The sequence below is a fragment of the Ascidia mentula genome, chromosome 7 (genome assembly GCF_947561715.1).
Source record: "Ascidia mentula chromosome 7, kaAscMent1.1, whole genome shotgun sequence".
NCBI classification, from domain to species: domain Eukaryota; kingdom Metazoa; phylum Chordata; class Ascidiacea; order Phlebobranchia; family Ascidiidae; genus Ascidia; species Ascidia mentula.
Genome location: NC_138572.1, coordinates 9,585,543 through 9,606,816, shown reverse-complemented (window position 1 = coordinate 9,606,816; position 21,274 = coordinate 9,585,543). Strand labels below are relative to the sequence as shown.

Here is a 21,274-nt window from a genome sequence, read left to right as displayed (position 1 = left end):
AATGGAGCCTCATGGTAAGATTGTTTTTTATTTGTTAAACTGGTTATTAAATGAATATTCTAAATATCTGCAAAGTAAAAAACAATTTTAATTCGTATCAAAATCAAAATTCGCACTATCGTTAATTACGGCACTTGTTTAAATCAAAATTACTGCTACAATGATCCAAAAACAACTGTAAGCCCTGTTTACATGGACGTCTAATGCGGGTTCGCGGCACGCTTCTCACCCGCTTCCCGTAATTATCGGAAAAGGCGTTACACAGCACAGCCCAAGCTAGTTGAGCGAACTAGCTTCTTTTTTGCCTGTCAGCAAAAAATATGGCGAAAAAGTCAAGTTTGGTTAGATTTCTGTCACGAATTTGAGCTAAATGCAAGTAAAAATGGGCTGCGACTTGGACACTTGGAATGAATCACCTGAAACAATTGACTGCAAAAGAATGCTGAGGCTATGATGGAAAGACTATTTATACGAAGTGTGTGTTATTGCTATGTTCTTGTGTTTCACAACTTTTTACCTCTACCACACGTACAAAACAATTTGATTTAGATTTTCTGAAGTAGTGCTTTTTATTAACTATCAGGTATGTCAAAAAAAACAGCAAAAAGGAGTAGGTAAAAATTGTATTGATAAATTGCATTAAAGTACCACAACCAGCTTTTAGTTACATATTGCATAGACATATAGGAATGCCGAAGTAATATACTTTTGATCATTGAATAAGTTGGTTCTGATTGCATAATTTAGCATAAATTAGGTTTATTTCGTCACAAACAAACATACTTTGTTTATTCTGAAATTAACAACTGACCTGACGTAAAACAGAAGCAAATGTTTAACTACAGATCTGAAAAGGTGCAGTCATTCCAAGCAAAAATACCTTTGCCTACAAAAAGGTCGCCAAAATCTTCGCCTTAGAGAATGCTACGTACCAGGATGTAACAAAAGTGTTAAGGAATTATTTCGGCAGCTTCGCAATTATGCGGTTAGATGTTTTTGGGTGGCGATGTTATCCCCCAATTAACCCTTCTACCTAATTCGGTACTTTGCACAAAACTGCCTCCCTAATTCAGATACTGCCCAGAACCCTGCAATAACGGCTCACCACAAAGCCAAAGTTACCCAGGCTGATTTAACTTATTGGACGTCGTGTTAAACTCAAAGAGACCAAAAACAATACGAGACGTTACTGGCAAAGATCCCGACAACTCACATACAACACTGTACCAGAGATGTTCACAACGCGACGCCCAGAAGAAGACTCGCCCGTTTTAGGGCAATCGTTCGTTACATACAAACGCTAACCAATCAGGATGCGCCTCTCCGACACGCGGCACATCCGGGGCATACAAAAATAAGTGGAGCGTTAAATAATAGGAAAGGGAGGGGAGACGAAGGTAATAAAATAGTGTGGTGAAAGTGAATTGCGAGCCCTAAAAGCGATATACGTGGGTAAAAAAATATAATAAATAAAAGTGGTAACAACGAAAGAAAACAGTGAAATTGTTAGGTGTCAGGAAGAAAGGTGAAAACAATGAAATACAAACTATAACCATAACTAACAAAAGTGTAAGGTGACGTGGAGGAAATAAAATTCGTTACAAAAGCAAAAAAAAACTTTTTCCAACCGGCATGATTATGAACTACAACAGTAATTTTACTATAAACCCCATTTTGCGCATTTTTCAAAACATCAGAGCTAAATTGATGACCGAAGCTCACTCGTTATGGTCTGTTTGTTTTTCATGGTTCAACGGCGCAAGCTCGCTCGCAAACCATTTTATGTAAACAGGGCTATAGGTGATTTGACAAGTAAACGTGCGAAGAACATATTGGATTACACACACGAAGAAGATAGGGAAACTTATCCATTGCCCTCAATCGTACCAAGATGCGACTCCACGCCATGTCAATGGAGTTGGGGAAGCTGCTCACGGATATGCGGTGGTGGAATCCAATCTCCCCGAGTAACTAGAAGACAAGGATGGTGTGGCGCATGCAATTTATCCAGCGCGAGGTCGTGCAACACCCAATGTTGCCCAGGTTTGTGTGTATCTTTTTTTTGTGTATGTTTTGACTTTCATAGGTAAAAGAAACAAATTAAGTGCAAGAGAAATTCTATGAATACTACGCCATCTATATACAGTGTTGCGCAAACTTTATACACATTTAAATATATACTTAGGTTTGTGCAGTAATTAATCATTCTTTCGAGTAATTCCTTTCTGTGGATAATTTTCTTATGCTTTTGTACTGTCTTTAAATACACTTTTCGCAAGAATCTTATCACACAAATATACTTCTGCACACAGTCAGCTGCGTATGGGGATCGTGGGGAAATTGGGGGAGATGCTCAACAACATGCGGAAGCGGAACCAGGACACGAAGTCGCGGACACAGCAGGGGCGCTATTTGCGGAGGCAGAGGTTGCTCTGGGTCTTCAACTTCGTCGCAAAAGTGCAATACAGGATGCTGCCCAGTAAATTGCGCCTGGGGTGTTTGGGGAAACTACGGATCGTGCTCCGATAATTGCGGTGGTGGAACACAATCAAGGTCCCGTTCTAAAACCAGATCTCATTCTTGCGGAGGTTCTTGTTCGGGCTCTTCTGCCTCGTCTCGCCCGTGCAATACCAACTCTTGCCCCATAAATTGTCGTTGGGGTTCATGGGGTAAGTTTGGAAGCTGTTCCGCAGGTTGTGGTGGAGGAAAACAGACGAGGTCAAGAAGCATTGCAACTAACGCTCAGTACGGAGGTGCTGCTTGTTCCGGATCGGTTTCTTCTTCAAGAGATTGCAACACACAACCTTGTCCGATTGATTGTCTCTGGAGCGACTGGGGCGGATTTGATTCGTGTTCCCTTCCATGTGGCGTTGGAACGCAGCGAAGGTCAAGGAGTGTCACTGTTAGAGCTAGGCACGGAGGGGCAGAATGTCCAGGTTCTTCAACGTCCTCACGACGTTGTAACTCTCAGCCATGTCCAATAAATTGTCTCTGGAATTCGTGGGGAGAATATGGTGGTTGCTCTCTCACATGTGGAATTGGAACACAGGCAAGGACAAGGAGCGTTGCTGTACAATCCCAACACGGTGGAACTCCCTGCAGTGGTTCGACAACGTCATCGCGTACTTGCAACAGCCATCTGTGTCCTATAGACTGCGAGCTTGGAAACTGGAGCAAGTTTGGCGTTTGCTCTGCTGTTTGTGGCATAGGTAGTCAGACACGTACACGTAAGGTTACCGTAATCGCGCAACACGGGGGAATTGCCTGCACTGGATCAAAGACCAATAGAAGAAGTTGCAACACACATCCGTGCCCCATACATTGTACGTGGGGACCGTGGAGTGAATTCGGGGCCTGTTCGGTGAGTTGTGGTGGAGGAAATGAGAGGAAAACAAGGTCGGTATTGTTAAATGCTCTGCATGGTGGCATTCCTTGCCCTGGCTCTTCGTCGTTTATCCAATCGTGTAATACTCAGCCTTGCCCTGTTGATTGTTTATGGGGAGAATGGACCGATTACGGCCAATGTTCTGTGAGTTGTGGTGGGGGAACTCAAACGAAATCTCGGAATATCTTTCGAAATTTCATGCACGGGGGATCAAATTGCACTGGACCTAGTGATCAGACACAAAGTTGCAACACTCAATGTTGTCCAGTTGACTGCCAGTGGGGACAGTGGAGCAAATTTAATGATTGTCCAGTTAACTGCGGGAGTGGTACACAGTTTCGCAATCGTAAGGTTGTGGTTGCATCTGATTGCGGTGGTGAAGCATGTATGGGCGAAGATACCTCGTCACAATTCTGTAACACTCATTGTTGTCCTGTCGATTGTCAATGGGGAAAGTGGAGTGATTTCGGCGAGTGTTCTCTCCAATGCGGTGGAGGCGAAAAACACCGCCATCGCCAAGTTTCCATGGAAGTCGCGTGTGGCGGAAAAAGCTGCAATGGTTCTGATATTGATTCAACACCGTGTAACACACCCCCATGTCCTGTGGATTGTGTTTGGGATAACTGGGGTATGTGGGGCAACTGCAATGTCACCTGTGGCGGCGGAACGAAGAAAAGATCGAGGAAATTCGATGTGACCGCCCAACATGGCGGAGTCGAATGCATGGGCCTAATGGCGGAAACAGAGTAAGCGGTTATTTGCCACTTTTTAACGCGAAGGTTTCGTTTGTTTTCTAATGTTGAACTTAAATAAACTTGAGAATGTTCATTGCATCTAGACAGGTAAATCTTATTTTGTCATAATATTTAGATTCTAAACTTGTTATGTTTTTGACTTTCCTGCAGACCATGCAACGATAACTGTTGCCCTGTCGACTGTGTCTGGGAGAACTGGAGTGATTGGTCAAGCTGCTCAAAAATTTGCGAAAGGGGTTAGTGGCATAACAATATTACCCATGTCAAAACAAACACACCACAAATATAAATGTGTTTCCAGGTACGCAGTCCAGGTTCAGAAGCAACAGCATATTTGAATTTTGCGGTGGTTCCCCTTGCAATGGCAGCTTCACGGAAGAGAGAACGTGCAATGATGTTTGCTGTCCTGCAGATTGTGTGTGGGGCCAGTGGTCGGCTTGGGGAGAGTAAGTTGATTTTTTCCGGGTTTGCTCAATTCCAATACAAGTAGATATACTAACAAAAATTTGAGATCCACATGCTACTTAAAGTCGATATGCTTGATCAAAATACCGCCCAAAATTTGTTGGTCATTGGCATTAACGTTATATTGTACTTGCAGCTGCAGCAAATCTTGTGAAACTGGTTTAAAGGTAAGGACAAGAGATATTTCTTCAAACAAAACCTGCAACGGAGCGGATTGCATTGGCGAACACGGGGAGAAACAACAGTGCAACACTCAATGTTGTCCTGGTTAGTTTAAATATTATCTGATTATCGTAAAACTGATTCAAATGTAATTTTTAATGGCACTTAGCTTTCATTGCAAATGTCAAATGAACACAAAAATATGTTACACCATTTTTTTTTCTATATCAAATATAAGCAGGGAAACGCACACCGTACAAAAATGACTAAAACGTAATTTCGTTTCACAGTTGACTGTGCCGTTTCGGTTTGGGAAATCTGGAGCGCTTGTCCACAAACATGTGGTGTGACGAACAACAAAGTCAGGAACAGATCAGTGATCACTAATAACACGTGTGGAGGGAAGGAGTGCCCGACCCTGCAGGAAGTTGAGAGTTGTGAAGTAATTTGTTACAATGCAGCCACTGCGACTGCTACGGGTTGTTTGTGCCAACCAGGATGGAGCGGTCTGTGTTGTGATCAAGGTACTTTTCAAATTATTTTATTTGTTATTTGCACTAGACAAGAGGTAATGTATACTTTTGTGATGTAATAAAAGCTTTTGAAGCTTTTGGGGGTGTTTTAATCTCTTTTTAACCAAAAACAACAAATTTCTTTAAATCAAAAAAAAAAAATCAGCAAAGGCGTAACAAGTATAATCTGCAGCAATGAAGCAGGGTGAATACGTGACTGTCTGCATTTCCAGACGTTGACGAATGCACGCAACAAGGAAGTAGTTCATGTCCCTTGAATTCAGTCTGCGTCAACACTGAAGGAAGTTACCGATGCGATTGCGACCCAGGCTACCAGAAAAACGGCCTCTTGGGTTGTGAAAGTAGGTTTCTGGCTCGTGTAAAAAATTCGAAACTTGTGCACCCGAACCACTTTTTTTGAGAAATACATGTTTACTTCCAAATTGTTTTTTTTAGTGGTTAAGCATACAGTTTGTTCTTAGCGTCCATGCAATAAAAGTTTGGTATAACATACATTTGTTTCGAACAACAACAAATTCTAAACCCTTTGTTACAGATATTAATGAATGCACGAACCAGATTTCAAATTGCCACCAAAACGGTCGATGCGTTGACATTGAGGGAAGTTTTCTTTGCGTGTGCAAGACTGGATATTCAGGAAATGGAACAGTCTGCTTAGGTATGCAATTGCCTATTTTGTCTTTAGTCTAATTTATATTGGCTACAGAAATATTGTCGGAATATGGTTGATCAATTATTGCTTTCCGTTGTTGTTAAATATCTCGTACTTTGTTCATGTTCCACATAGAACAATGAGGCTGTAGAAAAAAATAAGTTCATGTCAACATTCAACATCAAGAATTCTTGACATTTTAATTAGTAGCAGAGTGTGTTTTTCTTGTTTCACATCATATGACATGACACAAATTTTAAATCACACGTTTTTCACTATGCAGAAATAAACGAGTGTGAAGCGGGCATTATTGCTACCTGCCCAGACAACACTGCATGCGTCAACACTCAAGGAAGTTATTCCTGCCCATGTTTGCCTGGCTTCGTATTAAAAGACGGGCAATGTTCTGGTTTGTTCTGTTGGAATTTTGTTTGTTATTTATTCTTGAACTACATTCTGTTCAAAACTATGTTCAATAAACACCGTCAGATTTCGAAAACATAAAGTTTTTAGCATCAGAATAAAATTACACATATTTAAAAATAAACATTTGTTAATCTGGTTGCTCTTTCATATGACCTTGCGCACGAAACGTGTTGTTCATAAATAATTTGACTGATCATTGCTGAAACTTATGAACCAACAGATGTCAACGAATGCCAACAAGGGAATGCTGAATGCGATACCAATGCTATTTGCGAAAACAGCGTCGGTTCGTACAAATGCTTTTGCAATGAAGGGTTGTCAGGAGACGGAAAGACTTGTGTTGGTAAGAACTTAACGTAACAACTGAACATTAATAATTCTGGAATTGTATGTCGAGGCTTGGTTGGTGAGAATTCAGCTCACTACACCTATGACATTCCTGACAATATTGCTTCCGGGTCACTAGAACTAAATTTATGACAAACTTATCAATTTTTGTTAAAATGTAATTTTAAGACATGCAGAAAACTCGTGGTGCACAGCATGCAAATCAAAGTTTTGTGCATATACCACGAATGAAATATACGTTTAAATGTTAAAACTCATTTGTGCACAGGGATTGACGAATGTGTTGAATTCGATGACGAAGCATGTCTACCAAACACCCTATGTACAGATCTACCGGTTGGATTTCAGTGTGACTGCATGGCAGGTTTTACCGGCAATGGTTTCCTGGAATGCAGCGGTAAGCCTTTTGATTTCGAGTAGTTAACATGTGCAAGTTAACAACAATAAACATAAGAGACCATGTTAATTACTATGCGGAGGAAAAAAATTAACAACGCATTCAACATTAAATCTAATAACTGTTGTAAATTTGTGGGCGGAAACGTTAGACAAGATCCGCACCAATAAAATATTATTCTGCGTCGCTACAATAACTTAAAGGGCTTAGAACGGTGCTGGTTAAGTTTGACTGAGATCTGCAAGGTTGAAAACAACACATGTTTCCTTCAAGACATCGACGAATGTAACGACCCACAGATGAAACCTTGCACCGGTGATTACATGGAATGCCATAACACAGTCGGTAGTTTTCAATGTACTTGTCCTTCCTACATGGGCCTTCAAGATGGAAACTGCGTTGGTAAAACTGTCAGCGAATTTTCATTTAATCTTTGTAAATTATACTTGGAGTGATTGCGGGCGTTAACAGATCTAAAACAAATTAACATATGTTATGCAAACAGCGTTAATTGAATATTGGATATTGCAAACAAAAAACACTGTCCAGAACGTTGGTATTTAACAACACAAAGATAGTCGAAATGCAAGCATTTACTTTTCTAAATGCAAATTTTCATGCCTCAAATGTTAATTATTTTCCAAGCTAAAATGACACATCCATTGTTATTCAGTTTCGGTTGCAGCGAAACAACCTAATTAGATTTCTTTCCAACAGACATGTGACAACTTTCATTTCAGAACTTCCTTCAAGCTTTGGTTTGAGAATACGGGAGGAAAAGAAGGAATCTTCAATGCTTGGAAGAATCAAAGTTCAGAAGTTGGCGCTTTACGTGCTTTCAGGAAGCGCAGCGGTTCTGTTGCTCGTCCTAATTGCACTGCGGGTAAAGTATAGTTTTTAAAGTCTTTCTTAGTATCACTTATAGTAAGAATGTTATTTTTTGGACACAGACAATAATTGCACGTGTTTATGTGTTTGAAGTTGCGGTTTTAATGGAAGTATTTATGTTGAAGAGCAAATTATTTGTATTTTTAATCGATTGAGCATGTCCATTAGGGCTGAGCAATTGCAAACATCATGTTGAAAGAACTTATGTTTTTGACAATTTAAAGTTTCCTTTTTAAAAATGATTCGAATTTCGAACTTCAAGCTGAATGCCAGAAACTGAGCTTAACCCTCAATGTATTTGATGCCACCAATAGATATATCATCATACTACTGCCGAACAAACCAATTAACTGTGTAAGCTGCATACAGAAACAGTGGCCATCTGTTTCTGTATGCAGCTTACACAATGCATATTATTGGCTCCACTTTGCTTATCAGACCAATTAACAATAACTCTTTTTCCAGGTGCACAAAAGACGGACAAATGCCATATCAAACGATGGATTGACACAAAGGGACGAACAAGACCTCCGACAACGCCGGGTTTGTTGCTGACGAAATTGATGACAACGAACTTTAACGTCCGACTGTGATATTTTCAATTTTTCAAATATGCTTAACATGTGTTGTTTATAACATACGTCCCATGCATGCAGCGTCATTCGTTTGGAATTGTGGTCGTGTGTGGTCAACCGCCTTTGATGTGCGAGTAAATGTTTTGAGGGAGCAATTGCATCACAATGCCGCATGTGGGACAACGCCACAGCTGGAAGATGCTTTGATAAGAACTTTTTCCCGTGTTCCATCATTCGGGGAGTTTTTGTTTGACAGGACACTTTATATTAAACAATGTCCCAGAGACTTATCCACATGGTATTTACGACCACACTGCCTTTCTCTCACAATATCACATATCACGTGACTTCCAGTTTATATGGTAACGCTTTCACCTTTCTGACCATTCTATTCCATTCGATTTTACTCTATTTTTAACCAGTCTAATTCTGAACTCCATTCGATTCTATCAATAAACTATAATTGGAATTATTCTATCTGCCCGAATCTCAGCCGAGAGCACAGGTGAACAGACAATTCAGTGGCAACTAGCAAACCGCTCAACCGAACTTCATTGAGACTCATTGCGCTAGCATCATCGAGACAAATTGTCAGGGAAGCCGCGTACCCTGCACGCACCAGTGTACCTTGGCCACAATATACCCGTGAAACCACTGAGCTCCTGTAGCTCAGTTGGTAGAGCGTTGGGCCTGGTTAGCCCAGGGTCCGACCTCAGCGGGAGCATGATTTTTCAGATATCACTCCGACTTGTAAAAAGTGGCTGATCCAGCTTGGCTGCAATGCCTTTGAACCTAATTAGCGTTAATAAACGGATGTATGTTTGTTTCTGATATTTGCATCACACTGAATCACATGAATTTGTAGTTGTTTACATTTTTGTTGTTGTGCGGAGTGAGGTTTATGATGTGTCTGTAAATCGAGTTTTGCTGTCAAAGAGGACTACAAACTTCAGCAAAAATTCCATGTACAATTTACTCCATGTACTATTGCAGGTTTTTTTAATGTAATAGCAGGTCCTGCCAATGGAGCTGGGCAAGCTGCTCACGACCTTGTGGAGGTGGAAAGCAATCTCCAAGAATAACTCGGAATAAGGGAGAGTGCGGTTACTGCAGATTGCCAAGCTCGAGATCGTGCAACACCCAGTGTTGTCGAGGTAATGAAATAAAGAGCAGGTTTCTCCTCGTTTGTTGTTGAGTAGAAAATGAGATTAAGTTTGTTTTAAATTTATGAAACACATCGATGCGACTACAAAACCATGTTGTTGCGTTATTACTTTCGGCAATAAGTTATAGCGATACAGATATTAGCAGAACATTGTGCGCACTGCTACGACCTATCAATACACATCAGTGCAACTGGTGACTGACAACAGTCTTGTTGGCTAAATAGCCAGAGAGAGACTATTCCCACTTTGCACTGGGTGTCGTTCCGTTAGGTACCAAACTAAATATTTTGTTTAAAGGAACGCAGTCAAGGTTTAGAAATGCGAGCGTGACGCAAATATGCGGTGGTTCCCCTTGCAATGGCAGCTTCACGGAAGAAAGAACGTGCAATGATGTTTGCTGTCCTGCAGATTGTGTGTGGGGCCAATGGTTAGCTTGGGGAGAGTAAGTAATGAGTTTGGTTGTTGTACCATCTAATAGATACCATAATGATTCGTTTTCCCCCGAAGCCGAAGTTTGACACAGCATTGTTACATAGGATGTATAAAGTAACTGTAATGAAGTTGAAATTATGCTAAAAACTGGATGATAATTTGTCCAGATGCAGCAAAACTTGCGGCACTGGCTTGAAGGTACGGGAAAGAGATATTCACTTGAACATGACTTGCAACGGAGAGGATTGCATTGGTGATAACTTGGAGGAAAGAGAATGCAACTCTCAGTGTTGCCAGGGTACAATGCTGTCTCGGAATATTTAAATGGCAGTTCAGAATCTCGTGCTAAATGCTTAGCAATTAGATTTGTTCACTCTTGTTTTCAAGATATGACCAATGACGTGATACAATTTTCTGTGTTATGCCGTATTATTTAAAAGTGTTTCCCTCCGAAAAACATTGCAACAATTCTTTGAGTACGATTTCCTTTTATAAACCTTGTGTGATTGACTAGTCGGATTATTGTAACTTAATTTACCACCTCGCTTTAAAAAATCTGCTGGGCAAATTTTGTTTAGTCGATTGCATTGTATCGAACTGCGTCGACACAAAAGGAAGTTACCGCTGCGATTGCCAGCCTGGCTATACGAAAAACAACAACTTGGAATGTGAAAGTAGGATTATGGCTTGTGTTCCAATACTTTAAAGAAAGGGTCTAAACCTATTGAACTTATATAAAACAACAAATCTTTTTACAGTTTGTTGTGTAGTGTCTTAGAAATTTAGAGCGTTGGTTGTGCTATGCGTGATAAATAAAATCAATGAAAACTCTGATTTGTACTTCGATGAATGCACAGTGCAGATTACCAATTGCCACTTGATCGGTCGATGTGTTGACACTGAGGGGAGTTTCCTTTGCGTATGCGAGCCTGGATTTTCAGGAAATGGAACAGTCTGCTCAGGTATGCCAATGGTCCTTTTTTCAATCCTCGAAATACAAATGGCTACCGAACCTTCACAAAAATATTAACACTAAAAGAAATTATTGTCCTTGTCTAACTGGCTTCGTGTCTCAATTGGGGCTATGTTCTGGTTCGTACTGACGAAATAGTGAACGTTATTTGGTATTTAATGTTAGGTTTGTAAAAAACAGTTCACCTTTTTTAATAATGTAAAGCATTCAACAATTTTGGACACTGTTTTGTCAGCACATGCAAAGTAATAGCTGAAATCGTCAAGTTAAGCGTTTGTAAAGCGGGAGACTTTAGCATGGAAAAAGTTGGCATTATATCAGAAATATTTGCTAGTTCTATTTCGGTAAACAGATGTTAACGAGTGCCAACAAGGGAATGCTAAATGCGATATCAACGCAACTTGCGAAAACACCTTCGGTTCGTACAAATGTTTATGCAATGAAGGAATGTTCGGGGACGGAAGGACTTATGTTGGTAAGAATTAAACTTGCTTATGTTTTCTTGTTCGGCAACTGATGTTGTTCAAACAAGTACACAAAATATCTTTTCTTCCGAAAAAACAATGGCAACTGTTTAGTGCGAAATTGCAAATATGCAAGTTTTCTTAACGTTCCAAGTGCACAGTGGTTTTCGAGATTTCACAGTTTAGGAAAGCAATTGACTATTTTGCTTTGTTCATATTTTTGGCCATTGTATCATAAGGGTGAGGTGCGCATGCGGTTGGGCTGCTCTGCTGAGGTATTTTCCAACTGCACAGGTTCTTCTATGTACAATATATGTTGCATTAATATTTGGACGATGTCCAAGCTGAGGTTTATTGTATTGAAATTGTGAAATATCGTGTTTCTTGTAGTGTAGCACTGTAAATTCATTCACTATTCTGTTTATTTTATTTTTTACATAAAGCGGCAATTCAAAGTCATCCATTTAGTTCCCAAGTCGTAAAAGAAACCTTTGAGCACAAAAAGAATATGTTTGGATGGATCTTTGTGCCATTCACAACTGGATCAAAACCACGTCTACCTCACATATCGGAGCAGAATAAATATTTTTCTCACCCTTAAAAATCTTCAAATTAACGAAGGCAAGCTGGTGGTTCGTGCATTTATTTTAGACCAAAGAGTGTTCAAACGTATATATTAGCAAGACTTTGCAGAAATTTTTAACAGCAATTGTTATGCTCTTTCCGTTTGCGTATGTTTGCTGCCAATTATTCACGGCGCATCGGCATGTTACGTACTTGTTCTAATCCAAAATTTTAAGTATGCATTTTCCGATGTTTTCGGACAACAACCAATCAATTTTTTAAAATTCATTGTAAAACATGTTTAATGGTGACAATAAACATGAAACAACAATAAAAACTCGGCACAGTTAAACACGATAAATGGAACAGATTGGATAAGGACGTGGGGCCGGTAAAAATCGCAATGGTTATTTGAAACCGACCCTTGGGTGAGGCGATATTGCAAGGAAAATTTGGCTGTTTTTCAGAGTGTAGAAAAGAAAATCAACAATCATTATGCATTTAACGAAACAAATAGAACTAAAATAATAGCAAGAATTTGTTTGTTTATTTTTTGTAGCGCACGATTGTATTTTGGTAAATTGTTGCGAATTTAAGTTTGGCGAGTGCACGCACACACGACGAGAGCAATTAGGCCGGAGGCCAAGTGTTGTTGTGATGTTGTACTAAATTTCAATGTCAAAAGTGTCACGGTCAGATCTTTGTCATTAATTTCGTCCGTTTTCATCGCGTTGTCTTCACCGTGAGACGGATTTGTCAATCTTTCGGTCTTTGAATTTGCCCATCTTTTGTACACCTTATACAATATATTGGTTAAAAGCACTAAATGACCCTGGCCTACAAAATTACAAACTGTCAAAGTCGGCAAAAAAAGGTACTGGAATACACAGTAACATAACAGAGGGCTGTATGAACCTATATAACTTATATATGAAAGATAACATAGAAATCGTAATTTATGAAAAATATAAAATGTGTAACTATGCAAATAAGGCGTTTAATTCTTGTGATTTAACCACTATTTAATTTGCGCAAATCAGTTGACTCTTAAACAAATCCGTACAATCATTCTCCATAGAAAGTCAAGTACCTGCACTGCAGCAAATACGAGCAGTAGGACAACCACGCTTCCTGAATGCACGTAAAGCGCCAACATTTCAATTCTGGTTCCGCCAGGCGCTGACAGATCTTTCTTTTTCTCCTTCATTCTCGACGCAAAGTTTGGCGGAAGTTCTGAAACGAAAGTTTGTCACATACGAGTTGGAAGTGAATCCAATACGAATGTTGCAACAACAACATGTGATTCACGTCAGTTTAGGAGCAACATGCGTGTAGGCTAATATTTAACAAAGTTTGATAATTTTGAAGGTTGGAATAGTTTGTTTTTAAGTTGCAAAATTGAACATTTCTAAAGCATACCAACCGATGGCAAATACTTGCGTGTGACACAATTGAATTAGCTATCAATGCTGCTTGATTTGTACTTGTAATGTCTGTACAAAATTTTAAATCAATTTACACTATGGGTTTATGTTTGTTTTGGTCCCTAAATTTTAACGTTCATGCCAAATTATTCAGATATTTAAATGAAAATTTGCAAATTAATTTTTACCAACGCAGTTTCCATCTTGGAGGTCCATGTAGGAAGGACAAGTACATTCTACCGACTGTGTTTTGACATTCCATGTAGTCACCAGTGCAAGGTTTCTTCTTTGGGTCGCTACATTCGTCGATACCTTAAAGGTAAAAGCGGTTGAATAAATCTTAACTGAACATAGCCAGCAAAACCTTAATAAACCATTTTGAAAATGGATGGTGGCATAGGTGGACATTCACATACCGGATTGTATTTGCATCCAGTGATAAAAAAGTAATGTTTTTCTTGATGAAAGAACAAACGCAAACTAAACTTAAGGGTAATGAATGTCGTTAAGTAGACGTTTACAACATCAGTTACCAAACAAGCAAACATAAGCAAGTTTAATTCTTACCAACGCAGGTCCTTCCGTCCCCGGACATTCCTTCATTGCAGAAACATTTGTACGAACCGAAGGTATTTTTGCAAGTTGCGTTGACAGCGCACCGGTATTTCCTGACTGGCACTCGTTGACATCTGTTGGATGAAAAACTTAGCAAAAATAGCAAGCTACAATTGGATCACCCACAAACAGTATACTTCTTAGCCAATGATTTGGAATCGCAGACAATCTGATTAAAGCCACTTATATGTAAAAACCGCATATAAACAAAAAAGTAGGCACCGTTAATCTTCAAACTGCCAAAACGCTGCCGAAAAGTGTTTCAAATACTTTACACAGTTATAAAAGTTGTATTTATTTATATATATTGGTTCTACGAAAATAAAGATCAACATTTTGTCAATACAAACCCAGGCACAGTCCGTCTTCAGACTCAAAGCCAGTTAGACACGGACATAAGTAATTTCCTTTATTGTTCACACATACGGTGTTGTCTGGGCAGGTAGCAATGCCCGTTTCACACTCATTTATATCTGCAAGATAAAATATAATTCTGAACTTGTATTGTAAGCATATAGGCAGAAATGATGCTAAACAAATTAAACCAAACATACACAAACTATATTACAAAGCAACAAAGAATTTAAATCATGGATGCTTTAATGTTCTATCAGTTGCGATATACCTGAGCAGACTGTTCCATTTCCTGAATATTCAGCCTGACATATGCAAAGAAAACTTCCATCAGTGTCAACGCATCGACCGTCCTGGTGGCAATTGGTAATCTGCACTGTGCATTCATCGATGTCTAAACCAGAGTTTTCATTAATTATATTGTCGCTTGAAGTGTTATTACAAAAATACGTTATTTTATTTGAACAAAACTCAAACCATACGTACTAAATTCCTAAGACACCAAGCAACAAACTGTAAAAATACGTGTTGTTTTAGAAGTGGGATCTGTTCCATTAGGTTTCGACCCTTATTCCTTTAAAGCATTGGAACACAAGTCATCATCCTACTTTCACATTCCAAGTCGTTGTTTTTCGTATATCCATACTCGCAATCGCAGCGGTAACTTCCATCCGTGTTGACGCAGTTCGACCTCTCCGGGCATGAACTACTTCCTGGCTGGATGCATTCGTCAACGTCTGACAAAGCAAGCCTGTCAAGTATTCTCAGCATTGCATTGATACACTTGCCTTTATTTAGCTAAATGTATGCCCTATTCTTTAGCACTTATCATTGCAATGAACGAAAGTGTTTATTTTCTCTATGACCCACGTAATAATCTACATAACTGGTGGCTATTAGTTACTAATCATTGCAAAAATCAATTTTCAGAAATATCTTAACATTTAGCAACATTTGACTCAATGCTTAGGTGAATAATTTACCTGTGTCACAGCACAGACCACTCCACCCTGGTTCACATAAACAACCCGTAGCAGTCGAAGTGGCTCCATTGTAACAAAAATTTGTGTTACTGATTCGAATTACAGTGATCTGACTAGTCTATCAGGCAAGGTTTTCCAACAGCAAATCCCACTTGAAGAATTGTTGCAGTGTTTATCAGAATGAAACACTTTTACTCAAAGTCAAATGTAATACGGTATAACAACATAAAGTTCGCATTACGATATGGGTCATACCTTTAAAACAAGAGTGAACATGTCTAATTGCCAAGCATTTAACACGAGATTCTTGGCTGCTATTTAAATATTCCGAGACAGCATACCTGGGCAACACTGAGAGTTGCACTTTTGTTCATCCCTGTTATAACCAATGCAATCCGCTCCGTTACAATTCTTGTTCAAGTGAATATCTCTTTCCCGTTTGGCTGTTTCTGGGCAAGTTTGGCTGCATCTGGACAAATTATCAAGCGGATTTTTAGCATCATTTAAACTTCATTACAGTTACTTTATACATCCTATGTAACAATGCTGTGTCAAACTTCGGCTTCGGGGGAAAACGAATCATTATGGTATCAATTAGATGGTACAACAACCAAAATCATTACTTACTCTCCCCAAGCTAACCATTGGCCCCACACACAATCTGCAGGAAAACAAGCATCATTGCACGTTCTTTCTTCCTTGAAACTGCCATTGCAAGGGGAACCACCGCATATTTGCGACACGCTGACACTTCTAAAACTTGACTGCGTTCCTTCAAATAAAATATTTTGTTTATTTTTAGTCGATACTAGGAATCATACCATATCATTACCAACCATTTTCACACGTTTTGGAGCAGATTGTCCAAACACTCCAATTGTACCAGACACAGTTGACAGGGCAACAATTTTGATTGCAGATTCTGCAAATATTTGTTTATAGTTGTAGAAAGAAGCAATGAACAATAAACTTTACTAGATTTAGCGAATTTGGAACGGGGTTTAACGACTGGGAAAGAAACATGTTTAGTGGTATCTGGTGTCAACACCAAAATCAAAAAAATTGTATTGGAAAATCACCACCAACCCACTTATAAATATGACAAGAACCAAACACCTTGCATTTCCATTCAAGAAATAAACACTTACTCTGACTCATCTGATTGGCCTTCACATTCGAATCCCCCGTACTGAGCTTTCAGGTAAACCTTTCTTGATCTTAACCTAGATCCACCACCGCAGGAAACATTGCAGTTACCCCACACACCCCAGTTACCCCAAACACAATCCACAGGACATGAGTGTGTGTTACACGGTGTTGAGTCAATACTTGAACCATTGCAGGATTTTCCCCCACACGCGAGCTTCATGGAAATTTGGCGTTGACGGTGTTTTTCGCCTCCACCGCATGGGACAGAACACTCGCCGAAATCACTCCAGTCTCCCCATTGACAATCGACGGTCAGCAGTGAGTGTTACAGAATTGTGACGAGGTATCTTCGCCCATGCATGGTTGACCACCACAATTAGCTGCAACCAGAGTCTGTCGGTTGCGAAATTGTGTACCGTTACCACATTCAACAGGACAGTCGTTAAATTTGCTCCACTGTCTGGCAGTTAACCAGGCAACATTGGGTGTTGCAACTTTGCGACTTCTCGTTTGGTCCTGTGCAATTTAAATCCCCGTGCCTTATGTATCGAGCTATTTACCTAAGTTTTGATTGAGTTTCCCCAACACAACTAACAGAACATCTTCCAAATTCGCTCCACGCTCCCCAGAAGCAGTGTATTGGACAGGGGTGGGTGTTACAACTTCTTACGGATGTCGATAAACCGTTGCAAGTTAAACCTCCATGCCTGGAACTTACAGAGATATTTCTTGATCTAACCTGTGTTCCCACTCCGCAAGAGACAGAACACGTCTCGTATTTACCCCACGAGCTCCAACGACAATCAATAGGACAAGGCCGAGAGTTACAAGTTTGGAATGACGTTGGTGACCCAGAACAAGATGCACCTCCGTGTCTAGCACTTGCCTCGACAACCCTTGATCTTCTCTGCGTTCCACCGCCACAAGTTGCTGAACAATTACCAAACTTACCTCACGAACCCCAACGGCAATTTACAGGGCAAGAGTGAGTATTACACGAGCGAGAAGAACCAGAGCAAGAGCCTCCGCAAGAATGAGATCGTGTTGTAGAGCGAGATCTATACTGTGTTCCTCCGTTGCAATTGGCGGAGCATGATCCGTACCGCCCCCATGGTCCCCAGGCGCAGTTCACCGGACAGCATCTTGTGTTACATGTCTGTGACGAAGTTGAGCCCCCGAAGCACCCTCCGCCTCCGCAACTTGCACTGCGGCTGTATCCCCGGGTCCGTGTCCTGATTCCACTTCCACAGCTCGCAGAGCATCCTCCCCAACTCCCCCAGGATGCCCAATAGTAGTTCACTGAAACAACCATGATGATAGTAGTGGAAATGCGATATCTTTGAAAACAGAGATTGAATAAAATTTCTTTACGGTACAATTCAATGTACATATGTTCTCAAACAGAACTACTAACTTCCAACTTAGAGTGTAGATTACAATTGTTATATTGACAATTACAACTTATCATGTACAAGCAATGAGCCAATGATGTTCGTGATACCAAGCCGACAACACTATTGGTATCCAAGAAGTTGTTTGACGATGGTATGTTTCATAGCAGTTCGTCTCCGGTCTTTCGTACCTAGTTTGGTACCTAATGGAACGAATCCCAGTGCAAAGTCACCGCAAAGTGGAATAGTCTCTGTCTGGCTAAATAGCCGACAAGACTGTTGTCAGTCACCAGTTGCACTGATGTGAATTGATAGGTCGAAGCAGTGCGCACAACAATCTGCAGCTAATGTCTGTATCGCTATAACTGGCGAAAATACCAACACAACAACATGGTTTTGTAGTCGCATCGATGTGATTCATGAGTTTAAATCAAACTTAAACTTATTTTCTACTGAACTGCAAATAAGGAGAAATCGGCTCTTTATTTTATTACCTGGACAACATTGGTTGTTGCACGATCTCGAATTCGGCAATCCAAAGTTACCACACTGTCCCCTACTCCGAGTTATTCTTGGAGATTGCGTTCCACCTCCACAAGGTCGTGAGCAACTTGCCCAGCTCCATTCACAGGGCGTGGTGCCACATATCCAAAACCCGCAATGGAACCTGGAGTAAATCGTACTTGGAATTTTTGCTGGGTAAGACACTGAACAAGTTTTACACAAAATTTCCGGTATTATTTATTTTTATGCAACCACATTTTTAGGGACTTTCACCGCTTTTGTTACATAATACGTTTTCAGCCGTTTTTTGATTTCAAAAAGATTTGTTTTGCTTCCATTTTTGAGGTAAAAGTGGTTTCGATCCAGTTGTTGATGCCAACAATGACCACCAGCTGGGACATTGCCCAGATTTTAATGCAACGGAATTTTTACATTGAAATCCAAGAACTTTATCACCGACCGCATGAAGGAGCTATAGCTCTATAGATAAAAAAAAATATATACTGTCGCAGACTATTAACATAGGTTAAGCGCCTTTCGTGGCAATTGGCAACATAGGTTTATTCCCTTACTTTTTTGGTTTGTTGTCCAGTTAAATAAACAAATACTTTAGAACAAAACCGATCAAAATACTTCAGGACGCCCTTACATAAGTTTGATACACGATATCCAGGAAAACAGAACAGTGATATTGGGACGAAATAGACCAATTCCTTGCCTTGCTTTCCGCTTTTATAACCCTAGTACCAATTATATGCCATGTCCTTATTATTATTCTGCCTTGGTTTCACCATTGTGTTCGTAAAATTCTGATCGATAAAATCTTTGTTGCCCATAACACTATTTGGCAATTCCGTTACTTATTTAAAGTTCCATCTTTTTAAGATAAGGTATATATATATATATTACCGGAAACATTAGGTTTGCAGGCTTGGCAGCCCAGGCAATGCAGCCTAGCTGGATGAGCCACTTTTTCCTGACTAGTCGGAGCAAGATTTGGATAATCAAGCTCCCGGTGAGGTTTAAACTCAAGACATTGGGCTAACCAGGCCCAACGCTTCACCAACTGAGCTACAGGAGCTCAGTGGTGTCACGTGGTATATTGTGGCCAAGGTAAACTGGCCAGGCAACCTTCACATATACGTAGGGGATCTCTACCATCATATCAGACAACGCAGTTATATTCCATGCAAAGGCATGATTGGCAGTATCGCCCCAATGCTCAGGTCCTTGCTTGGCCTAAACACGTTTAGATTTGCCAGAGAGTCTTATTTGGATGTTTTAATACATATTGTCATTAGGGTGCATGTAGGTCAAACGCAAGTCTTCATTATTGTTTGGTTTTAATTCAAAAAATTTAATTCGCAGGGCAAATAGAACAGAAGACAGTGACATTTGTTTGACTTTTCAAGTTACATCAGTTCAAATTGTCACTACCCACGTTTTGGCTGACATTCTTGCCAGATGAGGAACATTTTACGTAGACAAGACATTACAGTAACTGTCATTCTGGATTGATACCAAATAAGATGATGTTCTTTGGAAATTTCTTGAATCTTCTTCGTCGTGCCAGCCAAATTAGAACTCTGCAATGTCATTTTCAACTGTTCGATCCGCATGAATTTTTCTATTGCTTTTTTATGATGGTTTGTTTGAAGTCGACTGGGAATGATCAAAATCCAATATAGTGGTGTTCAACCTACGGTTGGCGGACACAGAGGGCTCTGTTGGATGACTGAGGGTATTCGTGATCAATGAGCAGCATATCATTAAAATTTACATATATTTTTGTTATGAATGCAAAAACTTGTTGTAACTCTCAAACATGAGTGCTTTAAATTGCACAGCTTTTTTTACCACACCGGGATTTGAACCCAGGATATCCTCGCCACGAATCCCGATCAGGTTTACTTCTTGGTATATTTTTTTTCAATTTTTTTTTTCTTTTTTTTGACCATGCCGGGATTTGAACCAAGGACATCCTGGGCACGAATCCCCGATCAGGTTTTCTTCTTGGTATATGGGTCGGGCGCTTTTGTGCTGCTAACGGGGCGACACCTTGCGATAAATAACACAAACACACATAGCAGAATGTTATCCATTTTCTGTTCAACCGTTTGGTTGTTTTTTGATTTCCTGTCGGGTGCTAAATTAACCGTTGTGTGTAAACCATAGAACAAACATTGTTTTGTTTGCGCTTTTATCTTTTTATCCTTTTATATGTGTAAGTGTCCTTTTTCAAATACAAATGTAGCTACATTGAACACGCGGATTCAGGTCTTTGCTGTAAGCCGTCAGTGCAGAGTAACCTGGACGTTTACCAAGTTGGGGTTGGCGACCCTGCTTGGGCTATATTTCTCATTTGCTTTAGAAAAAAACACACATAGTTAATTGTCAATAAAAAAACGACTTGCGGATTTACAAATTTCTAAGGTGTCCTTCCACCAACCATCAGAAACCATGCGCTTAAAAAATGAGATTATATGCATTCAATATACTTTTGCAGGTGGCGTCGTCGAAGAAAACGATGATGCGATTCCACGCCTTGTGAATGGACCTGGGAGAGCTGCTTTATTGCACTCGGAAATTGTAAATACAATTAAGTACCTTACGGCTGTTTTCTATTTACAGATGTGCCAATACGCACACTCATCGAAAAATTTGGCTTT

At 40.0% G+C, this 21,274-nt stretch overlaps 2 protein-coding genes across 2 annotated transcripts; one reads left to right on the top strand and one right to left on the bottom strand.

Annotated features, from left to right (window-relative positions):
- The first annotated feature begins 4,080 nt into the window (after window positions 1-4,080).
- On the top strand, window positions 4,081-8,996 carry LOC145907988 (uncharacterized). The gene is made up of 13 exons (XM_082995145.1): window positions 4,081-4,131; window positions 4,291-4,376; window positions 4,442-4,586; window positions 4,742-4,872; window positions 5,058-5,291; window positions 5,513-5,641; window positions 5,836-5,958; window positions 6,236-6,361; window positions 6,599-6,721; window positions 6,995-7,123; window positions 7,397-7,525; window positions 7,864-8,006; window positions 8,477-8,996. The coding sequence occupies exons 1-13, from the start codon at window positions 4,109-4,111 to the stop codon at window positions 8,564-8,566; spliced, it is 1,611 nt and encodes a 536-aa protein (XP_082851271.1). The 5' UTR covers window positions 4,081-4,108; the 3' UTR covers window positions 8,567-8,996.
- Window positions 8,997-12,529: 3,533 nt separating this feature from the next.
- Window positions 12,530-16,930, bottom strand: LOC145909517 (uncharacterized). The gene is made up of 12 exons (XM_082996906.1): window positions 16,819-16,930; window positions 16,383-16,483; window positions 16,204-16,333; window positions 15,903-15,937; window positions 15,562-15,679; window positions 15,187-15,315; window positions 14,850-14,972; window positions 14,575-14,697; window positions 14,177-14,298; window positions 13,798-13,921; window positions 13,276-13,418; window positions 12,530-12,981 (listed from the first exon to the last, which is right to left on the bottom strand). The coding sequence occupies exons 1-12, from the start codon at window positions 16,928-16,930 to the stop codon at window positions 12,778-12,780; spliced, it is 1,464 nt and encodes a 487-aa protein (XP_082853032.1). The 3' UTR covers window positions 12,530-12,777.
- Between the last annotated feature and the right edge of the window lie 4,344 nt (window positions 16,931-21,274).